General features: G+C 50.0%; 2 protein-coding genes across 2 annotated transcripts in view; one reads left to right on the forward strand and one right to left on the reverse strand.

Annotated features, from left to right (window-relative positions):
* Positions 1 to 17,892, forward strand: part of CCDC33 (coiled-coil domain containing 33) — a 286,225-nt gene extending 268,333 nt beyond the window's left edge. The window contains exons 21-27 of the mRNA XM_084816877.1: positions 1,685 to 1,816; positions 2,524 to 2,614; positions 4,167 to 4,291; positions 6,432 to 6,518; positions 7,125 to 7,244; positions 10,302 to 10,413; positions 14,151 to 17,892. Coding sequence (XP_084673003.1) covers positions 1,685 to 1,816; positions 2,524 to 2,614; positions 4,167 to 4,291; positions 6,432 to 6,518; positions 7,125 to 7,244; positions 10,302 to 10,382 — 636 coding nt within the window. The 3' untranslated portion in view covers positions 10,383 to 10,413; positions 14,151 to 17,892. The remainder of the gene's footprint in view (positions 1 to 1,684; positions 1,817 to 2,523; positions 2,615 to 4,166; positions 4,292 to 6,431; positions 6,519 to 7,124; positions 7,245 to 10,301; positions 10,414 to 14,150) is intronic.
* LOC146336998 (cholesterol side-chain cleavage enzyme, mitochondrial-like) lies at positions 17,886 to 26,211 on the reverse strand. The gene is made up of 3 exons (XM_084816878.1): positions 25,901 to 26,211; positions 22,278 to 22,469; positions 17,886 to 19,270 (listed from the first exon to the last, which is right to left on the reverse strand). The coding sequence occupies exons 1-3, from the start codon at positions 25,943 to 25,945 to the stop codon at positions 19,151 to 19,153; spliced, it is 357 nt and encodes a 118-aa protein (XP_084673004.1). The 5' UTR covers positions 25,946 to 26,211; the 3' UTR covers positions 17,886 to 19,150.
* Positions 26,212 to 27,861: the final 1,650 nt, after the last annotated feature.

Raw genomic sequence — 27,861 nt, forward strand, 5'->3', positions numbered from 1 at the left:
GTTTGCAGATGACATAAAATTGGGCAGGATAGCTAATACCTTGGAAGACAGAAACAAAATTCAAAGTGATCTGGATAGACTGGAGCGCTGGGCAGAAAACAACAGAATGACATTTAATAGGGATAAATGCCAAGTTCTGCACCTAGGAAAAAGAAACCAAATGCACAGTTACGAGATAGGGGATACCAGGCTCAGCAACACTACAAGCAAGAAGGATCTTGGAATTGTTGTAGATCACAAGCTGAATATGAGCCAACAATGTGATGTGGCTGCAAAAAAGGCAAATGCTGTTTTGGGCTGCATTAATAGAAGCATAGCTTCCAAATCCCGGGAAGTCCTAGTTCCCTTCTAGTCAGCAGCTAGGGATGTACGAAACTCACCTTTTTGCGGAATCCTTCGCGGTGGGGGGGAGGCACTCCGTCCCTCCCCACGGAATCCTCGATGGAGGGGGAGGCGATCCAGTCCTCCCCCCCGGAATCCTCGCTGGCCGGCTCTGGGCCGTCCGCAGCTGGATTTCCAGCCACAGACAGGCTGCTGCAGACACAAATGGCGGCCACCGTAGCAGCCACCATTTGCGTCCAGCCAGGCAGCCGTGATAGGCTACGTAAGAATTTACGTAGCCTGTCATGGCTAACCCCTCCAAAGAAACCCACAAAACCCCAGCGTACGCAAATGGCAGCGGCTACGGCGGCCACCATTTGCGTTCCCTATTTTTCGCCGATTTATCGGAGAAAAATAAATATAAATGTTTATTTATAAATATTTACGTAAGATAAATGGGCAAAAAATAGGGAAAGCAAATGGCGGCCGCCATAGCCGCCGCCATTTGCGTACGCTGGGGGGGGTTGGGGGTAGCCATGATAGGCTACGTAAATTCTTATGTAGCCTATCACGGCTGCAAGGATGGCAATGGCGGCGGCAGCAGCCCAGTCGCAGCTGGCCAGGAGACCAGCCACCGCCACCGAATCTGCCGCATCCGCCCCAGATAAGTGCCGTCCCGGGGGGATTCCGTGGGGGCAGGGGGCAAGAGGCCGTTCCGCCACGGATTCCGGGGGGCCAGATTCTAAAGAATCCGGCCTCACTGGAATCCGTGGCGGAATTCTCTGCCACCCCTAGTCAGCACTGGTTAGGCCTCATTTGGAGTACTGTGTCCAGTTCTGGGCACCACACTTTAAGAAGGATGCAGACAAGCTGAAGAGGGTTCAGAGGAGGGCAACAAGGATGATCAGGGGACTGGAAACAAAGCCCTATGAGGACAGACCGAAAGAACTGGGCATGTTTAGCCTTGAGAAGAGAAGACTGAAGGGAGATATGACAGCGCTCAAGTACTTGAAAGGCTGTCCCAGAGAGGAAGGCCAGGATCTCTTCTTGATCATCCCTGAGTGCAGGACATGAACTAATGGGCTCAAGTTACAGGAAGCCAGATTCCAGCTGAACATCAGGAAAAATTTCCTGACTGTTAGAGCAATACAACAATGGAACCAATTCCCTAGGGAGGCGGTGGGCCCACTGGAGGCCTTCAAGACGAAGCTGGACAGCCATCTGTCAGGGATGCTCTGACTTGGATTCCTGCATTGAGCAGGGGGCGGACTCGATGGTCTTGTAGGCCCCTTCCAGCCCTACTATTGTATGATTGTATGATGCTGGCCCTACCTCTGACTTACCCTGGTTCCCCTCCCACCAGAAAAACGACCGGGAAAAGGACCTGGTGCTGCTTCAGCGGGCTCACCAGCAGCAGCAGGTGGTGCTAAGGAGATACCAGGCCAAGATAGCCAAGATGCAAGCCTTGGAAGATGCCGTGAGGCAGCAAGAAAAGGTCAGTGGCAACAAGCACAAGAAGCTTGAAGGTCCTAACACTGTTGGTTGTCACACAGCAGTTGAGAACTTCTGCTGCATGTTTGAGCTCTCTGGGACCACTCTCCCCTTCATCAGGGTAGTGGTTTCCAGGGGGGCAGCAACTGCGTTAATCTTTTGCTAGCAGCAAAAACAGAAGAGAGTCAGGCCATCTGCAAGGTAATAGAGATTCGTTGCACTGAAATGTTGCTCCTGCCTAGGGTGGCCTTGTAACCTACTTTACAGCGGACAGTCCTCTGTTTGAGAATGCCCTCTGTTTGAAGGGCTGTCCAGTCCAAGAGGGTCTTTGAAGTTGCCCATCACCATTTAGCCATTTAGCACCTGGACAGTAGACTGAGGAAGCACACAGACCACTTAGTCCCATCTCCCCAGCTATGCTGATAGGTACAGCATTTCTATTTAAATGATACTCGTTCCTCAGTTTTCACAGGAACATATGAATATGCATGTGCAAATTTTATGCAAAACCGTGTCCTCTTTTGACCCCTTTTTTGGTGATGCACACGTCCCCGTCTCCCCCGCATGCTATCCTGTGATAAGTCAGGCAGGCAAAAGTGGCAGGAGCCATGCAAGTCTAGCGCACGGCCACTCTCTCTGGTGCTCTCTGGGAAGTCCTGAGGAACGGACCCTCCCTTCTCAGCAGGACTCACCTGCTGCTTCCAATGACAGGTGATCGAGAGGATGGAGAGGATGCTGGAAGAGAAGATGAAGGATCGGTTCAAAGATGCAGCCCTGTTCCCAGACTTGCCCCGAGGCACGAGTAAGTGGACTACAATCTGTGCATCTCCTATGGCTGATGCTCAGGACACTTAAGCAGAGACATACAGGCAACCCACTTCCATTGCAAGCAAAGGGGGTGATCTCAGAGGCCTGCTGAAGTTTATCACTGAGACACAACTTCTTTGCCTTGACAACCTCCTCGGCTCATGGCTCTTGCCATTGCACAGGGCCAGGACCAAGTTTGAGGGGGCCTTTGACCACATGCCCCCCTGGTGGCCTCCCTCCTACCTCTTTGGGACCTTGCAGAAGCCCCACTGCTCTGAATCAGCACCCAGCAGCACCATTTTGATTTCCCACAATGCCTTCGAGGAAGTATTGCTCAGAGGCATTGTAGGTAATTTAAATGGCACCACCTGGTGGTTATTCAGAAAAATAAAATACATGGAAAGGAACACAGCAAGCATGAGCAGTGGGTCTTGCAAGGTCATGGAAGCCCCAACAGCTCCCCAAGGATCCCACATGCCAATACCATGCCTGCCATCACACAATGTAGCATCATCCAGCCCCCACCAAGGCCAAGGAAGAGGTTCCCTTCCTTCCTGACCTCAGAGATACTTAGCTGGCAACCTCTCCAGAGCAAACCATTTTCTCCCTCTCCCATAACATTAGAACTTTGAGATCATGGTCAGATGCGAGAGAGGAGACACTGCCTCTGGGTATCCTGACTTTAAGGAAGGGCCTTAGCCCAGTGGCAGAGCCCTTGCTTTGCATGCACAAGGCCCCGCGTTCAATCCACAGCATCTCCAGGTAGGGCTGGGAAAGAGCCATGTCTGAAATACGGGAGAAGGTAAACCAGCCTTCCCGCAACTGGTGCCCTCCAGATGTTTTGGTCTACGACTCCAGTCATCCCTGACCAGTGGCCATGCTGAGCTAGTCCAACTTGGCGTGAGGCATCTTCCAGTGTCCCTGTGGCGTAGGCATCAGTAAAGAAGAATGCAGTCATGCCAGTTAGTGAGCTGTTATACTGTCATGGATGGCCCTTAGCTCAGTGGCAGAGCCCCTGCTTTGCAAGCAGAAGGTCCCAAGTTCCATCTCCGGCATCTCCAAGTAGGGCTAGAAAAGTCTCCTGTCTGAAGCCCTGGAGAGCTGCTGCTGCTGCTGCCAGTCAATGTAGAGAAGGGGGAAGCAACCTGGTGCCCTCCAGTTTTGGACTACAACTCCCTTAAACCCCAGTCAGCATGGCCAAGGGGCAAAGATTATGGGAGTTGTCGTCCAAAACATCTGGAGGGGACCAGGTTGCCTACCTCTGATGCAGATCCTACTGAGCTAGATGGACCAGTGATCTGATTCTGTATAAGGCAACTTTCTGTGTTCCTTATTAACCTGTGTTCCTTATTATGTTCTACTTAACCCCAGGGACATTCATTTCACTGTTTTCAGCATCGATTAGGCCAGGGGTGGGTAATTTGCTACCTGCAAAATCATTTGCAAGTTGTGGCCTCCCATCAGTTCCCTTTTTTGATGACAGACCATGTTTGAGAAAGCCCTTCCCTCTCCTTCTGTTGAGCATCTTCCATCTTATGCGCCCTCAGTCCCAGGTGACAGTTGGTCCAAGGATCTCTACTCCACCTTGCTGATGGAGAACATGAGGCTGCGGGATGAACTGGGCAAGTCCTCTTACCGTTCCCCCATCATACTGCAGCAGCAAGCGTTGCCGGTGAGATGCTCTGACTCGGCAAACATGGATCTTCTGTGTTATGTCCTGTTGTGTTCAATGAAAGTTGCCACCACGTTTCTATAGCCCCCTTGGTAAAGGGAAGAGGGCTGAAGGAAATAAGAGTGTCAAGTCTCTATGAAAATCTTTTCCCTTGCTTTGACATCAGTTCATGGCAGGGCTGCCAGACCTCTTTCGGCCCAAGGAGAAGCTCTCGGGGTGTGTTCCAGTGGTGGGTGGGGCTAAAATGGAAAAGGTGGGACTAAAGTCAAAAGGGGTATAGCCAAGCTACCAAAAATTACCTGCGTATTTTAGCTTGAAGCTCTTACTGGCAGTAGCTAAAGCTTAGGAGAGGCATTTCAACCTTTTAGAATGGGGGAGACACTGCTGGGAAACCACCAAAGCCAGGAAACCACCAAACTATCAGTGGTAGGGGGACAAATGGGTGGGGCCAGGAGAAGGGGGTGTGGACATCTGGGGAACACTGGAGAGCCAAATTGGTCCCCAGGCCTGAGGCTCTGCACCCCTGGTCCATGGTTGGATTGGCTAATACCTGTCCCCAGGTGGGGAGTTGGAATGTGCCTTCATTCCCCACCCACCCAGCACACCTGCCCCTTTTCCAATGTCCCTGGGAATCCACATGGGGGGTGTAACGTTCAAAGAGGGGCTGTGTGCATAAAATCTAATGTGCATAGGACTAGAACATGTGGTAGATTCCTGGATTTTACCTGGAATGTAGACCCCATGAAATGGGCTTAAGTCCATTGGGTTTTACACCTGTACCCCCATGTCCAGGAGCATCGGAGGTGGGGCACAGGCATGCCAGTTGAGTGAGGAAGGAAAACACACTCTCAGTCCCTACCACGTGAATGTAATGGATGAGTCACAGGTATCATCCAATCCAGCTTCTCATTTCATCATGTGATACCAAAACTGATGATCTCACTGGAATTTGAGAAGATATTTGGATGGCCATGTTCTCCTGTAGCAGGGCTGTAATGCTTAGCTGATGGATCAGTTAGATTAATCAACTAAAAACATATCTATCGGCTAAAAAGATGCCCCCAATTAATTAAGCAGCAGGTTTTTTTAAAAAAACAAAATCTCTCTCTCTCTCTCTCTCTCCCCCCCCCCCCACTAAATGTATGTAGAAAAACTTCAAATGGAAAAATATAATTCCCGAGAGAGAGGGAGGGAGGGAGGGATGGAGGGACAGAGGGACGGGCGGACAGAGAGAGGCAGAGAGAGATGAATCCCTCTTCCAAGATCATGGCCACTCTGATACATGTGTGCATCAGCTGAAACATGGGTGTTGAACCTCTTTCAGCCTGAGGACCAAATGCAGTGTTAGAGAAGCTCTCAGGCCACATTGCAGTGGTGTTTGGGGTCAAAATACCAAGAAATAACAGAATATTTTAGCTGAATGCTAAACTATGTGAAAGCTCAGAGCCACCAAACGGTTAGCAGTCAAGACAAAGGGGTTTGGGCCGGGGAAGGGGGCCTGGCTATCGAGATTGGGGCCCCAGGCAGATTGGATTTGGCCTGTGAGCCGGAGGTTCTTCACCCCTGATCTAATGTGTCCCTCCCCCACCCCTCCTTGGAGTTTTTGTGGGTTTTCTTGTCATTTTGGGCAGATTAATTGATCAAACCTACATGCATTTCCATATGAGAAGCCCAGACAGGGTGGGGTGGCAGGAGCATAGATGTTAGCAGATGCCGTTTGCCATATGTACTTAGCCAATTGAGGAATAAATGAATCAACTGATCAGCTGACACTCGTGATTAATAGACTGGCTCAAGGAGCCAATGCCATTTAGGGTCTGGTTCCCAGCACCGCTTCTGCTTTAAGACGACCTGCTCAGGGTGGGGACATAAGAAGGTGTGTGCACCAGATCAAACTGGTTGTCTCTTCAGCTGGTCTCATCTACTCTGACAGGCAAAAAAAGTGCAGAAATGTGGAGAGCAGTTTTGGAAGGAAAGCAAGGGGATTGGGGTGAAAGGTGGGGGCAGGTGTTCCAGAGTGAGAGATGTCCAGCGTTCCATGAGTCTTTGCAACCCAGAGGCTGCACGGGATTTTATTTCTGATCTCTCTCATGCCGCTTCCCTGTCTTGCATCATAAAATGTTCCCTCCACTTCCTACAGGACACATTTTCTGGCAGCACCGAAAAGCTCTCATTAATTTCTAAACTGGAGAGGGCTGAAGCACGTATCCACGCCTTGGAATACCAGGTAACGGCCCTCTTTCTCCCAAATCTCCCTTGGCATGGAGTTCTTTTAACAGCAGCACCTATGATTCAGTGGAGGGACCGTAGCTCAGTGGTAAAGCCTCTGCTCTGCATGCATAAGGTCCCAGGTTCAATCCCCGACATCCCCAAGTACAGCTAGGAAGGGATCTTGCCCGAAACCCTCGGGGGCCATTGCCAGTTAGTGATGACAGTACTGGACTGGATGGTCTGACTCGGTATAAAGCGGCTTCCTGTGCTCCATGCCAGAGCATTCTTCCGAGGCCTGAACTGGAGACGGTTAGAGATGAATCCATCCACCGTCTCTTTCAGGCTTTGCCCAACCTGGTGCCCTCCCGTCATCCCCAGCCAGCATGGCCAGTGACCATGCTAGCTGACGTTGATGGGTTTTTGTAGTACAACGCATCTGGTGGGCACCATAAGAACACAATAAGAGCCATGCTGGATCAGACCAAAGGGCCATCATTCTGTTCACACAGTGGCCAGTAGGAAACCCACAAATGGTGGGCACACATGTGTCAATCAGTACAGAAGAGTGCAAATGGGAGAAATCCAGGTCGGCCAAGCGGTGTGTTTGTTCTCTCTGTTGCAGCTGGAGGAATCATCCAGGAAATGGGGGCGAGAGAAGCAGGATTACAGCACTCGGCTCCTAGAGCAGGACCTTGGATTTGGCCGATCACCATCGTCTCTCATCATTCAGGATTTCTTGCAGGTGAGTGCTGCACAGCGGGCAGGAACAGAGCCTAGCTGGGCCAGGTAGATAGACCCTCTAGGTGCCTTGTCATGGATACACTGGTGTGTCCACGGACAGTTCTCAGGATATTTTGCTGCCTGAGGGAAAGGACAAGATGGTGCCCCTCCAGTTCCACCTGGCAAAGCCACCATGCCCTCGACGGGGCACAGGGGTGTCAAACCTCTTTCATCCCAAGGGCCAAATTCAGTTTGGGAGAAGCTCTCAGGGGCTGCAGCCCAGCCGTGGGCGAGGCTGAAGGCAAAACAAGATGAAGCCAAAGGCAAAGGGAGCAAGGCCTTTTTTGCTTCAGGCTTTTCCTGCCAGTAACTGAGCCTTCAGAGAGGCATTTCAACCTCTCAGAATGAGGGACAAACAACACAAAAGCCAGGAAACCACCCAACGATTGGTGATGAGGGGTAAAGGGGTGGGAACGGGGAGGGTGTGTGGCCATGTGGAGAACTCCCAAGGCCAGATTGGGACCCACGTTGGGCCGGATTTGACCCTTGGGCCTGTGGTTATGCACCTCTGGTATAGTGTCCCTCTGAGGCATTGTGGGAAATTTAAATGGCCACGAAAACCCAGCCACCCGGCATTGCTTAGGGCACCAGAGCAGGCATGAGCAGTGGGCTGTGGTGCGACCAGAGCGGCAGATGAATCTTACTTCAGTGTTGATGACAAACAACGTCCTTCGCTGCATGTGAGGGCAGCAGGCTTGCTCCGGGGGCACAGGGCTGGCCAAGGGGATGCACCTGTCTGTCCTCCAGCTTAGAGGAACTGCCAGGGGGCTCATGAGGAATGGCTGGGTGGGTCTACCGTGGATGCGCCCACCACACACACATCCAACATCCACCACTTCAGGAGGCCCCCTCACTCTGCCTCATGGTAGGGCCGGCCCTGTGTGTTTCCAAGAGGCAGGGCAAATTCCTGTCCCTTTTTATTTAGTTGAGGTTGGAACAGGTATTGGAGGATGCCCGTAATGTCACAGGGGTGGGAAGAAAGTAGGTCTCCAGAAGTTTTGGACTTCTACTCCCACTATTGCTGAGCATTGGCCATGCTGGCTGAGGCTTCTGGAAGTTGAAGTCCAAAACGTCTGGAGAAGATCTACCTTCTCCCGCCCCTGATCTAGGATGCACCAGGGCTTATTCGGGGCTTGTTCATACAATTTATTTTTTTATTTATTTATTGCATTTATACCCCGCCTTTTTTCCTCTTGCAAGGAACCCAAGGCGGCTTACATTATCCTCCTCCTCTCCATTTTATCCTCACAACAACAACCGTGTGAGGTGGGTTGGGCTGAGAGTGTGTGACTGGCCCAAAGTCACCCAGTGAGCTTCCATGGCCAAGTGGGGACTAGAACCCGGATCTCCCAGCTCCTAGTCCAACACTCTCGCCACTACACACTGGCACTACACCACACTGGTTAGTTTGCTCAAAGTCCCCCACTACACAACCGTTGTTGTCTTGAGTCATGGATGCCCTGTGGCTTGTAAGACACAATCCTGATTGCTAGTGATTTTTGTGATTTTCCATGTTCTTTCTCCACTTAGCTGGGGCAGCCCTATCAATGAGGACTCTGAGGCACTATTAAGCATCAGTGATGAACACTTGAGCTATGGGGCATATTCCACCAAAAAGGAAAAGGGGAGGGGAGGGGGGAAGCAGATCAGGATGCAAACCCCACCAAGCCTGCAATTTGTAACAGCTTTATGATGGCGTGGGTGAGGAAGGGTTAGGCAGTCCATGGGTGCACTCTCCTTTGTGCCCTTATCTGGGAATAAGACCCATTGAACACAGTGGAAACTACTCCTGAGTTGCTCAAGATTGTTCTGTCAACTGAGAGTAGGGATGCTGGAGAATCCATTTGTGGGGAGGGAGTTCAACAAGTTGTCATACTCTTGGCCCCCCAGACATCATTTAAGTTCCCTCTGTGGCACCTGTCTTGATCTGCAATGAGTTGGGCCAGTTTGTAGATTTTCTGGGAATTTTGCATGGGGGGGAGGGGAGAGGTTCTGCAATTTGCAAAACTTCCTGAGCAATTTGCACCAGTTAGGGCCAAATTTGCACAAATTCAGCTATAATTTGCACAAATTGCAGAATCTCCCCCCTGCCAACCTCAAAAGATTCCTGGAGTTTGGGGAGAAACCCGAAACTAGGCTTGCAGACACAAAGTGAGTCGTACACATCGCGGAAATCCAGCGAGCCAAAAAAATAATAAGATTTCCCAGTGATAGACATCCCTAATTGAGAAGCAGTGTGATATAGCAGTTAGAGCATTTGGACTAGCACAGGGGAGACCCGGGTTCAAATCCCCACTGTGTCATAATCCTCACTGAGTAACCATGGGCCCAGCACCACCTCTTAGCTTAACCTACCTCACCGAGTCGTTTTGAAGGGGGGAAATGGTGTTGGGGAGAAGGACTTGCTGCCCAGGACTCCTTTGGGGGAAGGGCAAGGATATAAATGGAATAATTCATAAATTAGCGCAAGTCACACCAGCTGCAAAACAGATTTCATGGTGCATCGAGGATTACTGGGACAAATACTATAAAATATAAACCAGCAGCCCTAACCAGAGCATGGGGAACCTCTTTGAGATCTGTTTCCTTCTCTATAGAACAATCCAGGTTGATAAGATTGGGCCAAAAAGCCCCCTGCTGATTTTGCTGACCCATTCACTGACTGCAGATGGGGGGTGGGATTTCAGCAATTCATGGGGGCCTGCATTTTTCAGGAAAAGAGATCTGATGTAGCTCTGACTGGCTGATTTCCATCTTCTTTTCCCCGAATGCTCCTTGGAATTCTGGAAGGGAAAAAAAGATCACAACATCCAGCCTATATTTTATAGTGTGAGGGATCTCTGTGGATTTCCCCCCTTGAAAGTTGCACCCTCCTGAAAATGCAAAAGAAGGGGGCTGGTTTAACACCCCTCCCACCCCACCCCACTGGCAAGGTCTGCCTAAAAGTTCCATCCGGCCTTGGGTTGGATCTCTATAGCATGTCTCCAGCCGATTAACGTACCCGCTCCCACACCCACAGGACGAGAAGGAAGGGAGAGGGGACGAAGATGCGAAGAATGCAAAGGTGTACACAGTGAAGACAGGGAAGAACATGCACTAGTAGCCCAGTGCAGGGCTGGCTGCTCTCATAGGTCAGTGCCAGGACTGCCCGTTGGCCAATGCTCTCGACCAACGGGTTTAGGGTTTCCATCCTTTCCATGATCAGATGTCAGTTTCGGAATCTCGGGTGCCAAAATGCCCCACAAACGGCAAGGTGGGGAAATCTACCCCATGCAAGACAATGGTGAATGAGGCTATCGTGATTCCTCATCATGATGGCTATGTATTGTCTCCAGTGTTGGAGGAAGTGTGCCTTTGAATACCAGTTGCTGGGGAGCATGAGCAGGAAGGTGCTCTTGCACTCATGTCCGAGTTGTGGGCTTCCCAGAGTCATCTGGCTGTCCACTGTGGGGACACGATGCTGGCTGAGATGGCCCTTTGGGCTGATCCAGCAGGGCTCATCTTATGCTCACTCCAAAGAGCTCCTAACTCTCAGAAATGGAGGTAGTGAGGAGCCAGGGAACCTGTTCCATATCCCTGGTGGGCAGATCAAGGCAGCAGGTCAACCTGGCCTAATCCAACCACCATCCATTCCTTCCATACATCTTGGAAGAGCATCCATGGCCTTCCCCCAAATGCTCATGACATTGACTCATCCCATGTAGTTCCCCCATTCCTCGATGTTTGCTTTCTTTATCTTCTTTCATCAAAAGTGGCCAACTGGTCCTGCCTCAAATGGAAATCAGAAATGGGGGGCAGCGGGGGGGGATTGCTAATCCTTACCGTTGCACCCATTTCCACCTCCAATTCACATCATCCCACAGTTGCTCTTGGCCCCACAGAAGAAAACACAGGGGAACAAATCACTTGTATTTGGCAAGGGACCACAGCTCCACGATAGTGCATATGCTTTGCGTGCAGGAGATCCCACGTTCAGTTACCAGAATGTCCATGTAAAAGGCTCAGGAAACAGGTGATGAGGGACATTCTTAGAATCATAGAATCATAGAATAGTAGGGTTGGAAGGGGCCTACAAGGCCATCGAGTCCAACCCCCTGCTCAACGCAGGAATCCAAGTCAGAGCATCCCTGACAGGTGGCTATCCAGCCTCCTCTTGAACGCCTCCAGTGTGGGAGAGCCCACCACCTCCCTAGGTAATTGATTCTATTGTCATATTGCTCTAACAGTCAGGAAGTTTTTCCTGATGTTCAGCCGGAATCTGGCTTCCTGTCACTTGAGCCCATTATTCCATGTCCTGCACTCTGGGATGATCAAGAAGAGATCCTGGCCTTCTTATCTGTTTCAGCCTTTCAGGTACTTGAAGAGTGCTATCATATCTCCCCTCAGTCTTCTCTTCTCAAGGCTAAACATGCCCAGTTCTTTCAGTCTCTCTTCATAGGGCTTTGTTTCCAGTCCCCCAATCATCTTTGTTGCCCTCCTCTGAACCCTCTCCAGTTTGTCTGCATCCTTCTTAAAGTGTGGTGCCCAGAACTGGACACAGTACTCCAGATGAGGCCTAACCAGTGCTGAGTAGAGGGGAACTAGTACTTCCTGGGATTTGGAAGCTATGCTTCTATTAATGCAGGCCAAAAGAGCATTTGCCTTTTTTGCAGCCACATCACATGGTTGGCTCATATTCAGCTTGTGATCGACAACAATTCCAAGATCCTTCTCGCTTGTAGTGTTGTTGAGCCACGTATCCCCCATCTTGTAACTGTGCATTTGGTTTCTTTTTCCTAGGTGCAGAACTTGGCATTTATCCCTATTCAATGTCATTCTGTTGTTTTCTGCCCAGCGCTCCAGTCTATCCAGATCACTTTGAATTTTTTTTCTGTCTTCCAAAGTATTAGCTATCCCGCCCAATTTTGTGTCATCTGCAAATTTGATCAGCATTCCCTGCACCGCCTCCTCCAAGTCATTAATAAAAATGTTGAAGAGCACTGGGCCCAGGACTGAGCCCTGCGGTGCCCCGCTTGTTACTTCTCCCCAGTTTGAGAAGGTCCCATTGATAAGCAGTCTTTGAGTCCGATTCTGTAGCCAACTGTGGATCCACTGGATCGTTGTTTCATCTAGCCCACTTTGAGCTAGTTTGCTCAAAGTCTTCTCTCCCTGGAACCCTGGAGAGATGCTGCCAGTTGGAGCAGGCAATGCTGGGCTCAATGGACCAATCGGAGAATAAGGCACCTTCCTGTGTTCCTATGTTTTGCAGTTCTGAGACCATGGGTATCTTTTATTCCTGCCTCCAGTCCTGTTTCTTCCATCTCTCACATATGCACATATGCACACCGCAAGTACGCACATGCCTATGTATGCATGTACGTGCACAGGCACACACACAGACACGTGCAGCCTCTGCTTTCTTAATTGTCCCAAGCTGTTAAGAAAAGTGAAAGCACCCTGGCAGAGAGGGTGGCACCCATTGGCCAAGGGTTTCTCCTTCTGCACAAGCCGTCACAAATTGCTCATGTTGCACTGGGGCTGGTCCAACGTTCTGGCAAGGTCAGGAAACAACACCGATCTTCTGATCAGGCCCATAATAGCTTTCACCAGCTGGCGCAATCTGAGTCAGCTTTCCAAACTTGTAAAGTCGTTTTTGTTCCCCCCACCCCCGCTCTGCAAAATGGGGGCTCTGTGCTTACGGTAAGACTACTCCAGCAGCGCCGTCCTTGCAGACATGTTAACTCAATCCCCGTGACTCCACCTTGTAAGGATCATTCACACATTGCTTTCCCTGATGGGGCAACAAACCTGTTCAGTGACAGCACACAACAACATCCCAGTCTAGGTATACACAGCCATTCAGAAGGGACCCTGGGTGCCAGGCGCACTGTACTAAATGCGTTCTTTTCCCAGCTCAGAGATGAAATGTGGGGATAAGTGCATGAGATGAACCTCTGGGTAGGAAAAGGTGATGTGCCAAGGAGGGGCTTCTGCACCAGAACAGCCTCACTGAGGGCTCATACTGAGCCAAGCCAGCCATAACCCAGCAGGAAAATCAGCTGGACCACTGTGCATTTGTTGGTTTTGAAAATTAACCATGAAGATGTTAGACAGGAGCATCTTTCATTGTGTTTTAGTCCCCCCCACCCCCTGCACACACCAACGAAACCTAAAACATCTTCAGGGTTGTATCCAATGCAGTCCTACTTAAAGTAGACCAACAGATGTGAATGGGACATGAGTTAGGCTAACCTTGGATACAGCCCATAGGATACAGCCCTCAGCTTCCAACACACGCCTGCATTTTCCCCATCTTTTTTTGTTCATGTTACCCACGTTTGCTGGATCTGGCTACTGCAGAGTGAACTGTGGCATTCTGCACCAGCCTTGATCCGACTGTGCATTCCATGCAGGCTCTCTGGGTGAGGAACTGCAGCCGGGGCGCTGTCCACGTAGTCCTTCAAAAAACTGGGAACCCACCAAGCAGCTCCTGGGAAAGGAGAGCAGAAGGCCGGGTTCGATCCCTCTCCCCTCCCACAGAGCCCTCCCCCTCATCCTGATTGGTGGATTCCAGCTCCTTTTCCCAGGCTAGGAGTGAACTCTGGACCAAGGTCCTGGGTCACTCTCACCGGGAGGGAGGGAGCAAAGAAACCCCTGCAGTCCTGTCCGTTCCCCGTGCCTGGAAGTAGTGATGCAACTGCATTGGCACACCCTTTGCTCACCCTCCCTTTTACTGCAGCACTAGCTTGACTTGGGACAAGCCGGCACATGCCCCACATGGCCACCAGGCCATATGAACTGGCCCCCAAGAGTGGGAGGGAAAGCTGATGAGCTGGCTCTGGAGATTTTGGAACACCCTCCTGACATTCTGTTCTCCCCTCCTTGTCAGAAGACACGTCTGAATTCAGAAGCACCTCTCAAGAGGCACCAGAGCCTTCACCCCTTGCTGTAGCTCTGCAGGACCTACATGCTACGGTGGGACAGATTCTCTATTGCAAAATATATGTCCCAGGTTAAATACACCTCTCCCCTCAAGAGGCTGAGCGGAGTACAGGCTTCCCTGAAAGGCTGTATTAAAGTATCGGCACCTGTTCCCTGAACACTGTTACTTGTGAGGTCAATGGACCTCTGCCAGCGATGATTTGCCTTGAAGGAAGGAGAAGGCTGGAACTGCGGTGTGGGTAGGGGAGAGTTATTGGACAACCACTTCAGAATAGAAGCATGCATGCCCCGTGCTGTGGTCAGATGTAAACCCTAGCTTAGCAGGACATAAACAAACCATGGGCTTGTGAGCTCCTGCTTCCCCTCCCCTCTTCTGGTGGCAATAGGGCTGGCCTTCTTGTGAAGCAGGGTGAGGCGCCTCCATCAGGGGGCAGAGTGGGAGGAATGGTGGATTGCTCACCAGGAGGGCCCACCACCACTGCCTCATCGCCACCAGCAGGTGCTTTGGAGAGCCCTGCCAACCGCTCTCCTGCCCAGCCATTTGCCGCAACAAGAGAGCAGCTGGCGGGGCTCTCTGGAGCAGCCGTCCAATCCCTGTTTCCCTCACTGCATGCCCCTCCTTACATTTCCTGCTGCTGCATCAGCTCTATGAAGAGCCACACGGCTGGATGAAGTGGCTGCAGGGCTCTTGTGAGCTGTTGTGGCAATGGGAAAAGTAAGGGGAAGGATGCCAGCAATGGGGGAAGGGGCATGATGTGGCCAGAGCAGGAACAGGCACAATGCAGCAGTAACAGCAGTGGCATGTGTTCTTTCCCACCTCAGTCTTGCACCAGGGCTGGGTGGCAACCTGTGTTTCCATTTTCAAATAACAGTGGATTGCTGCTATGGACAAAGCTGGACAAACTGTGGTCATTCTTAACTATGGTCTAGGGCAGGGGTGGGCAGAAGATAGAACTGGATCTACTGGTTGATCTCTGGATGATTTGCAGTAGATCAGCAAGGATTTCTCACTCCCCAATTTTTTAGCAATAGGAGGTTTGAGCAGCAACTAAATGAAATGAATGCCAACATGAAGGATGCTTGGATAACCACATGTGAATTTTTGTGTGGATGGACTGTTCTCTGTTTAGTCCTGGGCTCAGTCTTCTTTAAAATGAAGTGTATGTTGTTTCCACCAGGCTCTGGTTGCTGGATCTTGAAGGTCTAGTAAAAAGAAAAAAGAAAAAGTCCATCCTACAAGCCTAAAGTCTGTTCCCCCGTTTTAGGGAAACAAAGCAACTTCAAACCATGATTTCTGATCCTGATTTGTTTCCTTAAAGCGTGTAACGCTAAACTCTGGTTTAGCATTACATCGGAACCCATCCATTGGCAGACCAGCTATGAGATCAGCACAGATGGGGCTCTGATTTTAGTGCATTTAGACAGAAGCAGGCAGCCCCACCGGTGCCATCTCTCCAAGGGATGGCGCTGCCTGGGCACTGAGGTGCCGACCTCTGGCAGCAGCCGCGTGGTGGAAGCCTCCTTTCCGCAGGAATGGAAGCATGTCCCTGTCCGGAGATGGCCCACGTGCAGAGCATAGCCCTCCCACTGCAACGGTGCGTGGCCCAGCACACCTGCACTGCCATCCATTTGAGCAGGGCTGGCCTCGGGGGGGGGGGGTCGGTATGTTTGGGCAGCTGCCAAGGCCCGCACCCCAGGTGGGGCACACTGCGGAAAGCCCCCCGGCTTTGCTGCGCTTCTCTTTACTGTGAGGAGGCATTCTCTCTCCGGAGAGAGCCTGGCCCAGTCTTAGGAGCAGGAGGATGCCTGGGCTGTATGCAGACATGCCGGTGAACAGGTGCTACTGTGAACAGGTGTTTCTCCTGCTGCAGAATGCCTCAGCGATTCCGCCACATTCGTTTGGCACTTTGAAAGTTATGACGGCATTTCTGCGCTGCTCTGAGAAAGGCAGTTTTGCGACTGACACGGGGGCTGTCCGGTCAGTGCTGCGGCCAGCTGTGCTCTGAGAACTGGGGGAAGGGGTGGCTTTGCAGCTGACACAGGTCTTCACACTGTCTTCTGGAGAAAACAGGTTTCCGTGGGAGAAGATGGCGCATGTGCCCAAAGGGCCAGGCCTGCACTCCTTCTCTTTGGGGAGGAGCCGTAGCTCAGTGGTAGAGCTCCTGCTTTGCATACAGGAGGTCCCAGGTTTGATCCCAGGTGTCTCCACATAGGGCTGAAAAAACGCCTGCTTGAAACCCTGGACAACCATTGCTGCCAGTCAGTGTTGACAATACTGGGCATAGATGGAGCAATGATCTGACTCAGTATACGGCAGCTTCCTATGTTCCTCGCTCTTAGAATTAAGTATGCCTGTACCATTAGAGATCCGGGACCAAAACTCTTCCCCCAAATCTCTTGGTCCCACTCACCAAAAGGTGAATACATCTAGCAAACCCTGTCTTCTAAATAACAACAACAACAGCAACAACAACAGCAACAATACTGTTATGTCCAATGAATTCCAGAGCAAGACAGAATTCAATGATTGGTGATTTGGGGACCAGCATTAACAGAAATTCATTGTGCATGAAGGATAATGGCCAACAGAGACTTGCAATGCAGGCTAGATGCTACAGTACATGCCCAGCCAGCACCCAGCCACACAACGTGTATTCTTGCCTAGGCTCAATTCAGGTTGATTCAGACTAAGTGAGGCTGTTTCCCAAATAAGTCAGGAAATAGCTTATTTCCAAGCCCAGCCAAACAGACTTCCAAGCCCAGCATGCCAGATGCAAGTAGCCCCTGGGAGATGCAGTTTTCATAAGGACTAGTACATTGTCAATAGCCCTTGGGAAAACTACATTTCCCCAGGGGCTACTTCAGCAGGCAGCATGCCAGGTGCCAGTGGGGGAAGACCTTTCTCCTTCTTTCCTCCCAGCCACTGGCCACCACTTTCTCAGCAGTAGTAGCCGCAGCCAGGTAAGTAGGTGAGAAGGAACGGGATGGAGATCTGGAAGGTTGTTGGTGAGTGGGGGGAAAGAGTGGAATCCTTCTCCAGTTCAGGAGTGTGTGGGGGGGAAGATACAGGTGAGTCACCTTCCATTTGAGGTACTCATATGAGGCCCTGTGACTTGTCTTTCCAAGCTAGGAAAGACGAGACTTGGGGGAATAGTGAACCATAGTCCTATGTACAGTAGACCCATTGAAATGAATGGGTCACAACTAACTTAAGTCTCATTCATTTTGGTGGGTCTGCTCTATATAGGATTAGTGTTGCATACACTCCTTGGTGATGATCTCTCTTACTGTAATGCTTGGGTGCACGTGCCCACACATGCGATGAGCAGCTCAGATGGAATGCTATGCTTAGTTGTCCTGCGTTGATCTTTGGTCTTCTTCTACATGTGCAGCTAGCTCATACCCATCCATCTGTTCTGTACATGGAAGATAGCTTAGCCAAATAGTTCAATTCCAGAAGAGATCCCTCATCAGCAAACTTCATGCTTAAAAGGCACAGAATGCTGTGTTAAAACCAATGTAAATGCAATAAAACTTTTTCTACTGTTTTGGTTGTTATTTTATTGTTGGGTGTGTGTTTTTATGGTAAATTGCCTGGAAGGCATCAGCCAGTTGGGCAGCATGTAGAATAATCAACCAACCAACCAACCAACCAACCAACCAACCAACCAATCTCATACTTGGTTGAAATGCAAGTTTATTTTTTCAGCAAAATATGTCCCATCCCACCCACCCCGTAAGATTGACCAGCTGTTGTTGATGTTTTGTCCCTCTGGGTTCCACCCATGTTTCTCCATAGTTATGGCAAACCAAGTTTCAATAGAGCTTTGGACAGCGAGGATGTGTCAGTCAGCACTCACCAACTTATGCTAGCCTTGACCAGAACGATCGAGGGGCTGGACTCAACTTGAAAGGTTGCAATGTTTTTGCTTAGCAAAAAGGCCAGTCAGGGAGATGACATGATAGAGGTTCAGCAAATACTGCATGGTGTGGAGCAAGTGGATGGGGAGAAACTTTTCTCCTTCTCTGTCAATACTAGCACCTGTTCATTCATTTTTCTCCTGCTCCCATAATATTAGAACCCAATAGGGTCACACAAGGAAGCTGAGCGATAAGAGCTTCCGGTCAAGCCAAAGAAAGCACTTTCTCACACGGTGAATAGTCTAACGATGGCATCCGCTGACACAAGACATGGTGATGGTCTGGACCACCAAATGCTTGGAGGATAAAGCTAGCCATGGCTCTAGTCGTGATGGCTATATCCTGCCTCCAGGATCAACGTCAGTATGACTCTGAATAACTGCTGTTAGGGAGCATGACCAAGGGCGTGTTACTATGTTTCTGTCTTCTCATGGGCTCCCATAAACATCGGCTTGGCCACTGTGTGAATGGACTGCTGGGCTAGAAAGGCCCTCGGTCTGATCACAGGGTTCTTCTCATTTCCTTAAGCGCTTTTCTCCTAGCTGAGGTCTTTTCCAGTACTGGAGTTTAAAGAAAAGTCTTGGGGAGCAACAACGCTTACAGTAGAGGACAGACAACTGTTCAGGAGCACTGCTGCCTCCTTGCCCTTCTTGCGGGCTTCCCAAAGGCATCTGGTTGGGCATTGTGGCAAACAAGTGTGCTTGATCCAGTAGGGCTCTTCTTAGGTTCTTAAGTCTGCTGCTACCATCTCTACATTGGCCCTAAGACTACAGGAAGACCTGGCCACAGTGAACACCTTCCTTGGCCTTGTCCAAATTGCATTTCATGAGCAAAGCTGGAAAGTCCAAGAGCTGAGAAACCCTGACCCCAAATTATTTATCTCAACACTGGTGCCTTATTTGGAGCAAGCTGCCACTGGAACCCTAGAGACATGTACAGGTAGGGATATGTGTGGACCAGCCAAGCAGCTCCCATCATTCACATACTTCATCTTGCCCCAAAGGCTGATGGGAAGTCCCTCCCTGCTCATGGATGAAAGTCGAGAGGCTGTAGTGTCAAGTAGATTGGCTTGTCTGGGATCAGGAGGTCAAAAGTGGTACCCACGTCCACTCCCCTCTTAGTTTTGATCTTGAAGTTATTCACCATCTGGGGAGAGAGTGAGAGAAGTGAATGAAGACATAATGCAAAACAGGAAGTATGATGTGATCCAAGAGTTGTAGAGAATTGGCTTTGGCCCTCAGACTCAAGGTTCATTCTCAGTTCACTCTCCATGCCTCAAATATAGAGATGTATGAACGTTTCAATTTCAGTTTGTCTCAGTTTCTCATTTTTCCAATCTTACATTCAGTCCACTTTGCACTTTGAGATATATTTTTTTTAAAATGCATGAAAATCCATATGAATTTTTCACCACATGTCTCTTAATACATGCATTTTTTCTAACAATTTTTCTAATATAATTCATTTTTGAACATTGCTTTCACTAATATGCACATTTTTCTCTACGCTTGCTCTTAATATATGCATTTTTCAGTTGGAAAACTCCATTGCAAAATTCGGAGAAGTGTGAATTCCAAAGGATAACCGAGTCTCAGTTCCCATATTGGTTTGGAAGTGCGACATTAGGTAACTTTGGTTTAAAGGCACTTACATGGACAAAAATTGCAGCCGTAGAAGTGCTTTTATGTGGATGTGAGTGCTCTGCAGCCACAAGTGGCATGAAACATGCAATTTACGGCTGTGACGCTTGCCATTTGTGGACCTTGTCTTCTTAAAACCTGGAAACTGTCCCATGCAAAATCTGGCAGGCACAGTGGTAACCGGTTTGCAGGTTGGATCCTTGGGCATCTGGCCTTATTTGAGTCTGCAAAGGATTCCTCCATCATCCCTACATCACTGTCTACATTTCTTGCAATTCCTCCTCCTCTGACCTCACTGCTAACTTTTTTTCCCCCTTCTCCCTACACCAGGGGTATTGAACCTCAGGCCTGGGGGCCAAATTTGGCCCACCTGGGGGCAAAATACAGCCCACCAGGGTCCACCAGATGGCCCTTCCTGGCCACACCTGCTTTCCCCCAACTGCTGATCATTTTGTGACTTTCCACACATCTGTCTGCATGGTTCCCCCCATCCCATTAGGGATGTCAGAGAATTCCGCCACGGATCTCAGGCAGGCCGAATGCCAGCGCATTCAGCCCCCCAAACTCGTTGGTGGAACGGTCTGCCCCCCCAGGACGAGACTTACCTGGGGCAGATCTTCCTGGCGGCGGCGGCTCCGGCGGTGGTTTGGCGGCAGCAGCAGCCGGTATTCTGACCAGCTGCCGCCATTTCCAGTTTAAAAAAAAGACGTGATAGGCTACGTAAAGATTTACGTAGCCTATTACGGCTAGGTTTTTAAAAAAAACCGTGATAGGCTACGTAAATGTTTACGTAGCCTATCACGGCTGACTTAAAAAAAAAAAACAACGCGCGTACGCAAATGGCGGCGGCCACGGCCACCGCCATTTGCGTTCCTTATTTTGGCACATCTTAGTCTACGTCAAGATTTACATAGACTAAGACGGCGAAAATAAGGGGAACGCAAATAGCGTAGCAGACGCTACGCTATTTGCGTTCCCCTTATTTTCTCCGTCTTAGTCTATGTAAATCTTGACGTAGACTAAGACGTGCCAAAATAAGGAACGCAAATGGCGGCTGCCGTGGCCACCGCCATTTGCGTACACACGTTGTTGTTGTTGTTTTTAAGTCAGACATGTTAGGCTACGTAAACATTTACGTAGCCTATCACGGCTGACTGCAGGGACGCAAATGGCGGCGGCTATGGCTGCCACCATTTGCGTCCCTGCTAGCCAGCGGCCGGATGTCTGGCTGCTGGTGGAGCCAGCCGGTGGCTCCACAGAATCCCTGCGGAGCACAGCCGGCCGGCCAGGATTCCGGGGGGGGGGGGAGGAACAGAGCGCCTCCCCCCCCCGTCCAGGATTCCAGGGGGAGGGATGGAGCGCCTCCCCCCCCCCATCAACATAATCCGCGAAACGTAAGTGACTTTCGTACATCCCTACATCCCTTCCCAACAGGTTGAAATGCAAAATATGCTGCTGTTGTGGGTATTTTTCCTTGGCCCCTTTTGCTTTTCGCCCAACCAACCACTTCAATGTGTCCCCCGAGAGGTTCTCCAAAACTGAATGTAGGCCGAACGAGGCCTAAAACCCCTGTCCTACACCCATCTGTATATATACCTTCTGACTCAGGATGGCATTTCAACCACTTGATGAAGCGGGCTGTGGTCCCCAGAAGATGATGCCCTAATAAATGTGATAGCATTATGGTGCCACAGCACTCCTTGTTGTTCATAACGGGGGACTGGCCAGCGTGATCATATCAGTCCAGTACTTTTCCATCTGCACTGGCTGCCAGTCCATTTCCAGGCCCGATTCAAAGTGCCGGTATTACCATTCAAAGCCCTGAACGGCTTGGGGCCCAGTTACCTGAAGGATCGTCTCCCCCACATACACCTGCCCGGACCCTAAGTTCATCCTCTGCAGTCCTTCTCCAGGAGCCCCTGCCAAGGGAAGTGAGGCGGGTGGCTACCAAGATGAGGGCCTTCTCTGCTGTGGCGCCCCGGTTGTGGAATGAGCTTCCCAGAGAGGCTCATCTGGCACCTACATTGTGCTGTTTTCAGCACCAGGTGAAGACCTTTTGATTTCCCCAAGTATTTTAGTTTTTCAGTTTCAGTGTTAAATCTGGTACTGTATTTTATATCTTTGCAGTGCTGCTAGCTTACATTTGGTTATTATTTTTTATTTTTATACTGTGGTTTGAACTTTAAAATTTTTAGATTGCACTTTATCATCTCGTCTTTTATGATTTTCATTGTTGGGAATTACCCAGAGAGCTTCAGCTATTGGGTGGTATAGAAATGTAATAAATGAATAAGAAATAAAAAATAAAATAAACACAGCCTTCTTGCCAGCATCAGGCTAGGGGCGGGGACCAGTTTTACATGTATGGGGGCAGAGACCAGTGGCTCTGCACAGTATCAATTGGCCAGAGCATGTAATATCACAAACACACCAAGCGTCACCCCTGCAAATGTCTGAAATGGAAGCTAACCCGCCACCAAGGTGTCATCACGGAGAGACAGGGTTGGACTCACGTGGATCAGGAAAAGAAGCATCTCCAGCTCAGCAATCCGTCGCCCAAGGCACTGACGTGGCCCAAAGCCGAAGCCCAGCCCCCGGAAGTGTTTGGAGTCCTTATTTAGCCACCTTGCTGGGTTGAATTGCTCAGGCTTGGTGAAAAACCTGGGATCCTGGCCCATTGCATGAATTCCTACTTGGACTAATGTCTGTGAAGAGGAGGCGAAGGAAGGGAAAATGTCAAGCTCTGGCAACGCTCCCCATCCACAGGATCTCCAGGGCTGCTGACAACAGAGCTAGATTATCCATTCTTTATTTACATTGAGTTGGATCCAGACAAAGTCATGCTTGGAGTAGACCAGGTGTGGGGAACCTCAACTCCGCAGGCCAAATTGGGCTGTCCTGGGCTCCCAATCCAGCCTTCCAGGGTTTGCTAGATGGCCACGCCCCCTGTACCTGGCTACAAGCCCATTCCACTGACCACTAATCATTTGGTGTTTTCCACAATTCCTCCCCCCCAGTCCAAAAGATTGAAATGCCTCCCCTAAGGCTTCGTCCCTGGCAGGGAGAGCTGGTATTTTTCTGCCCCCTGCATCCCTTTTGCATCAGCCCTGCCCACAACTGGAATGTGGCCCCCAAGAGCTTCTCTGCAATGGAATGCGGCCCTTGGGCGGGGAGAGGTTCCCCACCCCTGAAGCAGATCCTTTGAGATCTTGGGACTTAGTCCTGACTGCCTTAAGCCCCTTTCATTTCCATGGCTGTAATGCTAGCAAGGAGCCAACCCTCTATTTATGTGCCTCCCCATAAAGTTCTCTGGGAGCTTACACTACAGAAATAACAACATTCCAATTAAAATGCAAGAAAGGGAACAAATAAAAAAAGCACAATGATGAAATTGAAACAGTCAATTCAAAACAGAGCAAAGGAATAAAAGCACAGAACCAGATCCATTTAAAAATGAGAGAGCAGAGGGATAGAAATCCACAGAGCTGCGTCAGTTTCTGATTCTTATTTTTTGAAGTCTGCACAAAAATTCACGCACATTTTTGTGCAAGTTTTCTCCTCATGTTTGTATGCAACTTTGCTTAATATGAGGATTTTGAGCAAAACATTTGCCTGAATATAACACATTTTGTATGTTCTTTTCACTAATATACACAGTTCTGTGCACAGGCTCCTCTAATGTATGCATATGGGGGCAGAATACACTCCACCAATTCTCTTGTGCCCCGCAGATTCTGTTGCACAAGCTGTGGGTTCCGCCGATTCCATTGCACAGGCGGGACTCACGGCTTGTGCAACAGAGACTTAATGCTTCCCAGGGGAAGCCCTGAAAGAGAGGAAACACTTCTCAACTGGGAGAGCTTGGCGGAGCTCCCGTATGTGAGCTGTGCTGACCTGCCCCATTCCAGAAACGAGGGTGTTTGCTCATTTCTGCTTGCCCAGGAAGTGCCAAGTCTCCATTCCGCAAGCGGTGGGCGCCTCTTGCAGACAAGAATTGGTGGGGTGCAAGAGAATCAGTGGGGGCATAAGCGCCCTGTTGGATTCTGCCCTTCGTATCCATTGTTTTGACTGAAGAACCGCAGCACAAATTTCAGAGAAGTGTGAATACCGCGGGATAACTGCATTTCAGTTTGGAAAGAACAAATTAGGTAGCCTTAAAACGCAAACCAAACACATTTCTCTCCCATGCCATGTCTGATCACTGTCTTGGACTACTGTCTGTGAAGAGGAGGCGAAGGAAGGCAAAATGTCAAGCTCTGGCAATGCTCCCCGCCCCAGTGGGGACAAAGTAGGTTGGCCACTTCTGAATTTCCTTAGAAAGAGGACATGCATCAGCAAAAAGAGGACAAAAGAGGACACTGGTTTGCATAGCAGGTGCATATGCTAATTTATAGAGAGAGATGCAAGTGTAGACATAGTTCATATAATTTTGATAGAAATGCGGTACATCTCACACTGACGTGGAAGGCTGAGAGCGGGCAACTTCTGTGCCTACCCGTTCAGTCTGCTCTCCTGGGCTCACTGTTGATGGACAAAGGATCTTCTGGTTCTTCATTTTTAAACCGGACTTGGACCAGCCAGCCTTCCGCCCTCTGTAAAAGAGGACCCAGGCCACCCTACCACAAAGGATGGGCTGTGATGTTTCCTGCTAGCGCTCATGAAAGGCAGGAAGCACAGAGGTGGAGTGAGAGCAGCAGAAGGACGATAATGGGAGCTGACGGCAGGTGAGCGGATGCAGGAAAGAAAGGCGGGGGGTGAAGGACAAGAGGCGAGCGTGCTTCCCGGGCTGTGCTAGATGCTCACAGGTCACAGCTGAGGCCAAATGCAAGGGAGCCGCCCAGAATCTGGGCAGCAAAGGCCAAGCAACAGCATTCGCCTCCTCTGGCTTCCAGCTGGGCTCTGGAACTGGCCTGCCCCCAACGGAGTGCAATGGGCTTCTCTGCTGCCTCCCCCTCCCCCTCCCCCCAGGAGAGACATCATCCTGCATGCAAAGCCGCAGAGGCTCCAACTGTCCCTTTGAACCAAAGTAATAGGAAGAATGAGGCTCTCAAAGGAGAACAAAGAGGAACAGAAACGTAATAGGAACAAAAACACACAAAAATAGGGGTCCAAAAGGCATCCCCGACATCTCCGTCAAAGGCAGAGAAAGAGGCGGGCAGCCCAGGGCCTATCGGCCACATGGAGCTGTGGGCCTCCCTCTGAGCCAGCCCTGACGCTGTCCAGACCTTCGCGCCACTGCCAGAGAAAGAGAAGAGCTGGGGGCAGCAGTCTGATGGTCCAGCCACAGAGCGCAGCACTGGCAGGAGCAGCTGAGTGGCCTTCAGAAGGACGCTCTAGGCACCGCACTCTGTGACCGGGCCTCCAGCGCCCTCCGGCTTTCATGCCACCACCCCCCAACCACCGCCGATGCCGCAGCTGCCAGCAAAGGGAGAGGAGAGCTGGCATTATAGGCAAAGCAGCGGGGGCCGGTGGCTCCAATTCCTGCGGGGAAATGCATCTGCTCCGGGTTTCAGTCAGAACCACTCGGAACTCTAAAGGAGAGGTCCAAGGTGCTGAGCCCATTTGGGGGATAAGGTTCGGCACTTTGGGCAGGTCCTTTAGAGTTCTGGCTGGTTCCGACTGAAACCCAGAGCGGAATCACTGCCCCACTGAGACGGGAGCCACCAGCCTCCACTGGGGCCGAGGAAAGATAGTGATTTACCTGGGACCCGTTGGTGAAAGCGGGCGCTCTCCTCGGGGAACAGGGCAGTGAGGACATATCACTTCACGCAAGCCAGGTCCCCCCAACCTGGCGCCCTTCAGGTGTCTTGGACTTCAATTCCCATCAGCCCCAGCAAGCATGGTCAACAGCCAGGAATGCTGGGAGTTGTAGCCCAAAACACCTGGAGGGCCCCAGGAGGTGGGCGGCTGATGTGAAGCCACCAGTGTGCTACAGCAGCCATCCAGAAAGCTCACTAGGGCATCTTGGGCTAATTACTACCTCTCAGCCCTACCTAACAGAGCTGTTGTGAGGACCACAGTGAGGAAGGGCCATACATGCCAGCCCGAACTCTTCGAAGGAGGGGTGGGATAAAAAAAAATACAGTGCCATCATTAATAAGTGCAATATCCATAATATTCCATGCCACTTACTCACCTTGGCAGGGATAAAGTAATTCTGAAGGATGATCTCTTGCGTCATGTATCTTCGTATTGTCACTAGAACTGTGCACAAATGGCCTCTTGAAATTCTCCACCTTACTTGTGGGCAGAGAAATTTGGGAGACCATTTCACCTAATTTCTCCAAGGGGAGGAGAAATTCTCGGCAGTTTCTCCCAGGTAGGGCTCCCCATTGGCAGGGCTTGTTGCACAGCTTCTTTTTTTTTCTTGAGAAGGGTTTGGGAGGGGGGGTTGTGCCGCAACACAATGAATTGTCTTGGCAGGCTGGCCTCCCGTTTGCATCCACCACAATGCAGGTGGGGGCAGTGTTGTGTCCAGCTCCAGGGATAAGGTGGAGTTAGTGCTCTGCCAAAATCTGTCCTCCAATTTCCTGAATTTCTCTCCCCCACACACACATGAAAGAGGCTTCCATTGTTCTGCCTCATTCAAGATGTTTTATAATTCATTTTTGAGGTGTTTTTGAGCTCACCTAATCACAGCTAGCCTCCCAGACCCAGACTGCCTGCACATCCTGATGTGAAAAAGCCCCATGGAAGGAATTACCTCATGGTGCCTTAAACTGGGCTTTAGTTGAAGTGTAGGAAGCTGAGGAGGCTACAGGCGGCCAGAGAGATGATTGCACAATGAAAAACAGGGCACTTGGGCTCACTCCTCGGCCCCTCCTAAGCAAGGTAAGCCCCAGAAACCCAAACCTAACCAATTTCTTTACCACTGAACAACTTTTTGAAAGCAATTTCTCTTCTAACAAATGAGAATGGTCGAAAAAAATGCAGGAGAAATTTTCGACGCAGGACTAGTATTTATATCAGTTGTTTCTGTCAGGCCAAGTACCTTATTGTAAATGTTTTAGCTGTTTGAGGGTGCAATCCTATGCCTGTTTTGACAGGAAAAAAAGTCTTACAATTCCCAGCCAGCCTTGCTGGCTGGGGAATACTGGGAATTGTAGGACTTTTTTTCTGCCAAAACATGCATAGGATTGCATCCTAAATTGTTTTACATTTGGTATGTTAGAGATTTTGTATTATGTTTTAATTATTGTGATGTGTATTTTTTTTTGTGAACTGCCCAGAGAGCTTTGGCTACTAGGCAGTATAGAAAATAAATACATACAAAATAAAAAATAACATAAAATAAAATAAAATAAAATCAGCCACTGTGGTTATGTGTTGGAATAGGAGCAGAGAGACTGGGGTTTAAATCTCCAGTCAGTGGTGCAGCTAACTGGGGCAGTCTCTCTCTCTCTCTCTCTCTCTCTCTCTCTCATTCTCTTTCATCCTTGCCCCAAACACACACAGAGAATCCACAGTATTGTGATACTAATCTATTTTATAGGATTGTTGCAAAGATCACAATAGTGCCATCTAGGAGAAATATCCTGAGGTGGTTTATACTATAGATCAGCCTTCCCCCAAACCAGCCCTCTCCAGGCGTTTTGGACTACATGTCCGATGCCCTAATCCTGGTTTCTGGTGGTGATGGGACATGTAGTCCAACACATCTGGAGGCGGCTCCCAATCTGCCAGGAACCCAATCTCCTTAGCTGGGTTAGACTACAGTTGGAAAGACTCAGGTTTGAACCCCCTACTCTCAGCCAGGAAAGCTCATGGGGTCGCCATCTCTCTGCCTAGCCCACCTCACAGGGGCATTGTGAAGTTTTTTCTTTTTGAACCGACGGGTAGAAACCTTTGCACTTCTTGGGAAAAGGGCATCATTTGGTCATGATACACCAGCCCCGGCTCAAGACAATGAATGGACTTCCCTTTCACTTAGCAGGATCTGTCATTTCCTACTCCTGCACATGTTTAAGTGGGCATGTCTTTGCCACACCCACACTTTTTGCCCTGCCTCCCCCCCCCCCACTCAGATTGGTCCACCATGAAGTACCAAACGTGTATTTATGCTCTGCTCAGATGTGCCGGGTAAAAAAGCCTCAGCAA

The sequence above is a fragment of the Heloderma suspectum genome, chromosome 11 (genome assembly GCF_057233095.1).
Source record: "Heloderma suspectum isolate Gila_16-S chromosome 11, 16-S_ref, whole genome shotgun sequence".
Taxonomy (NCBI): Eukaryota; Metazoa; Chordata; class Lepidosauria; order Squamata; family Helodermatidae; genus Heloderma; species Heloderma suspectum.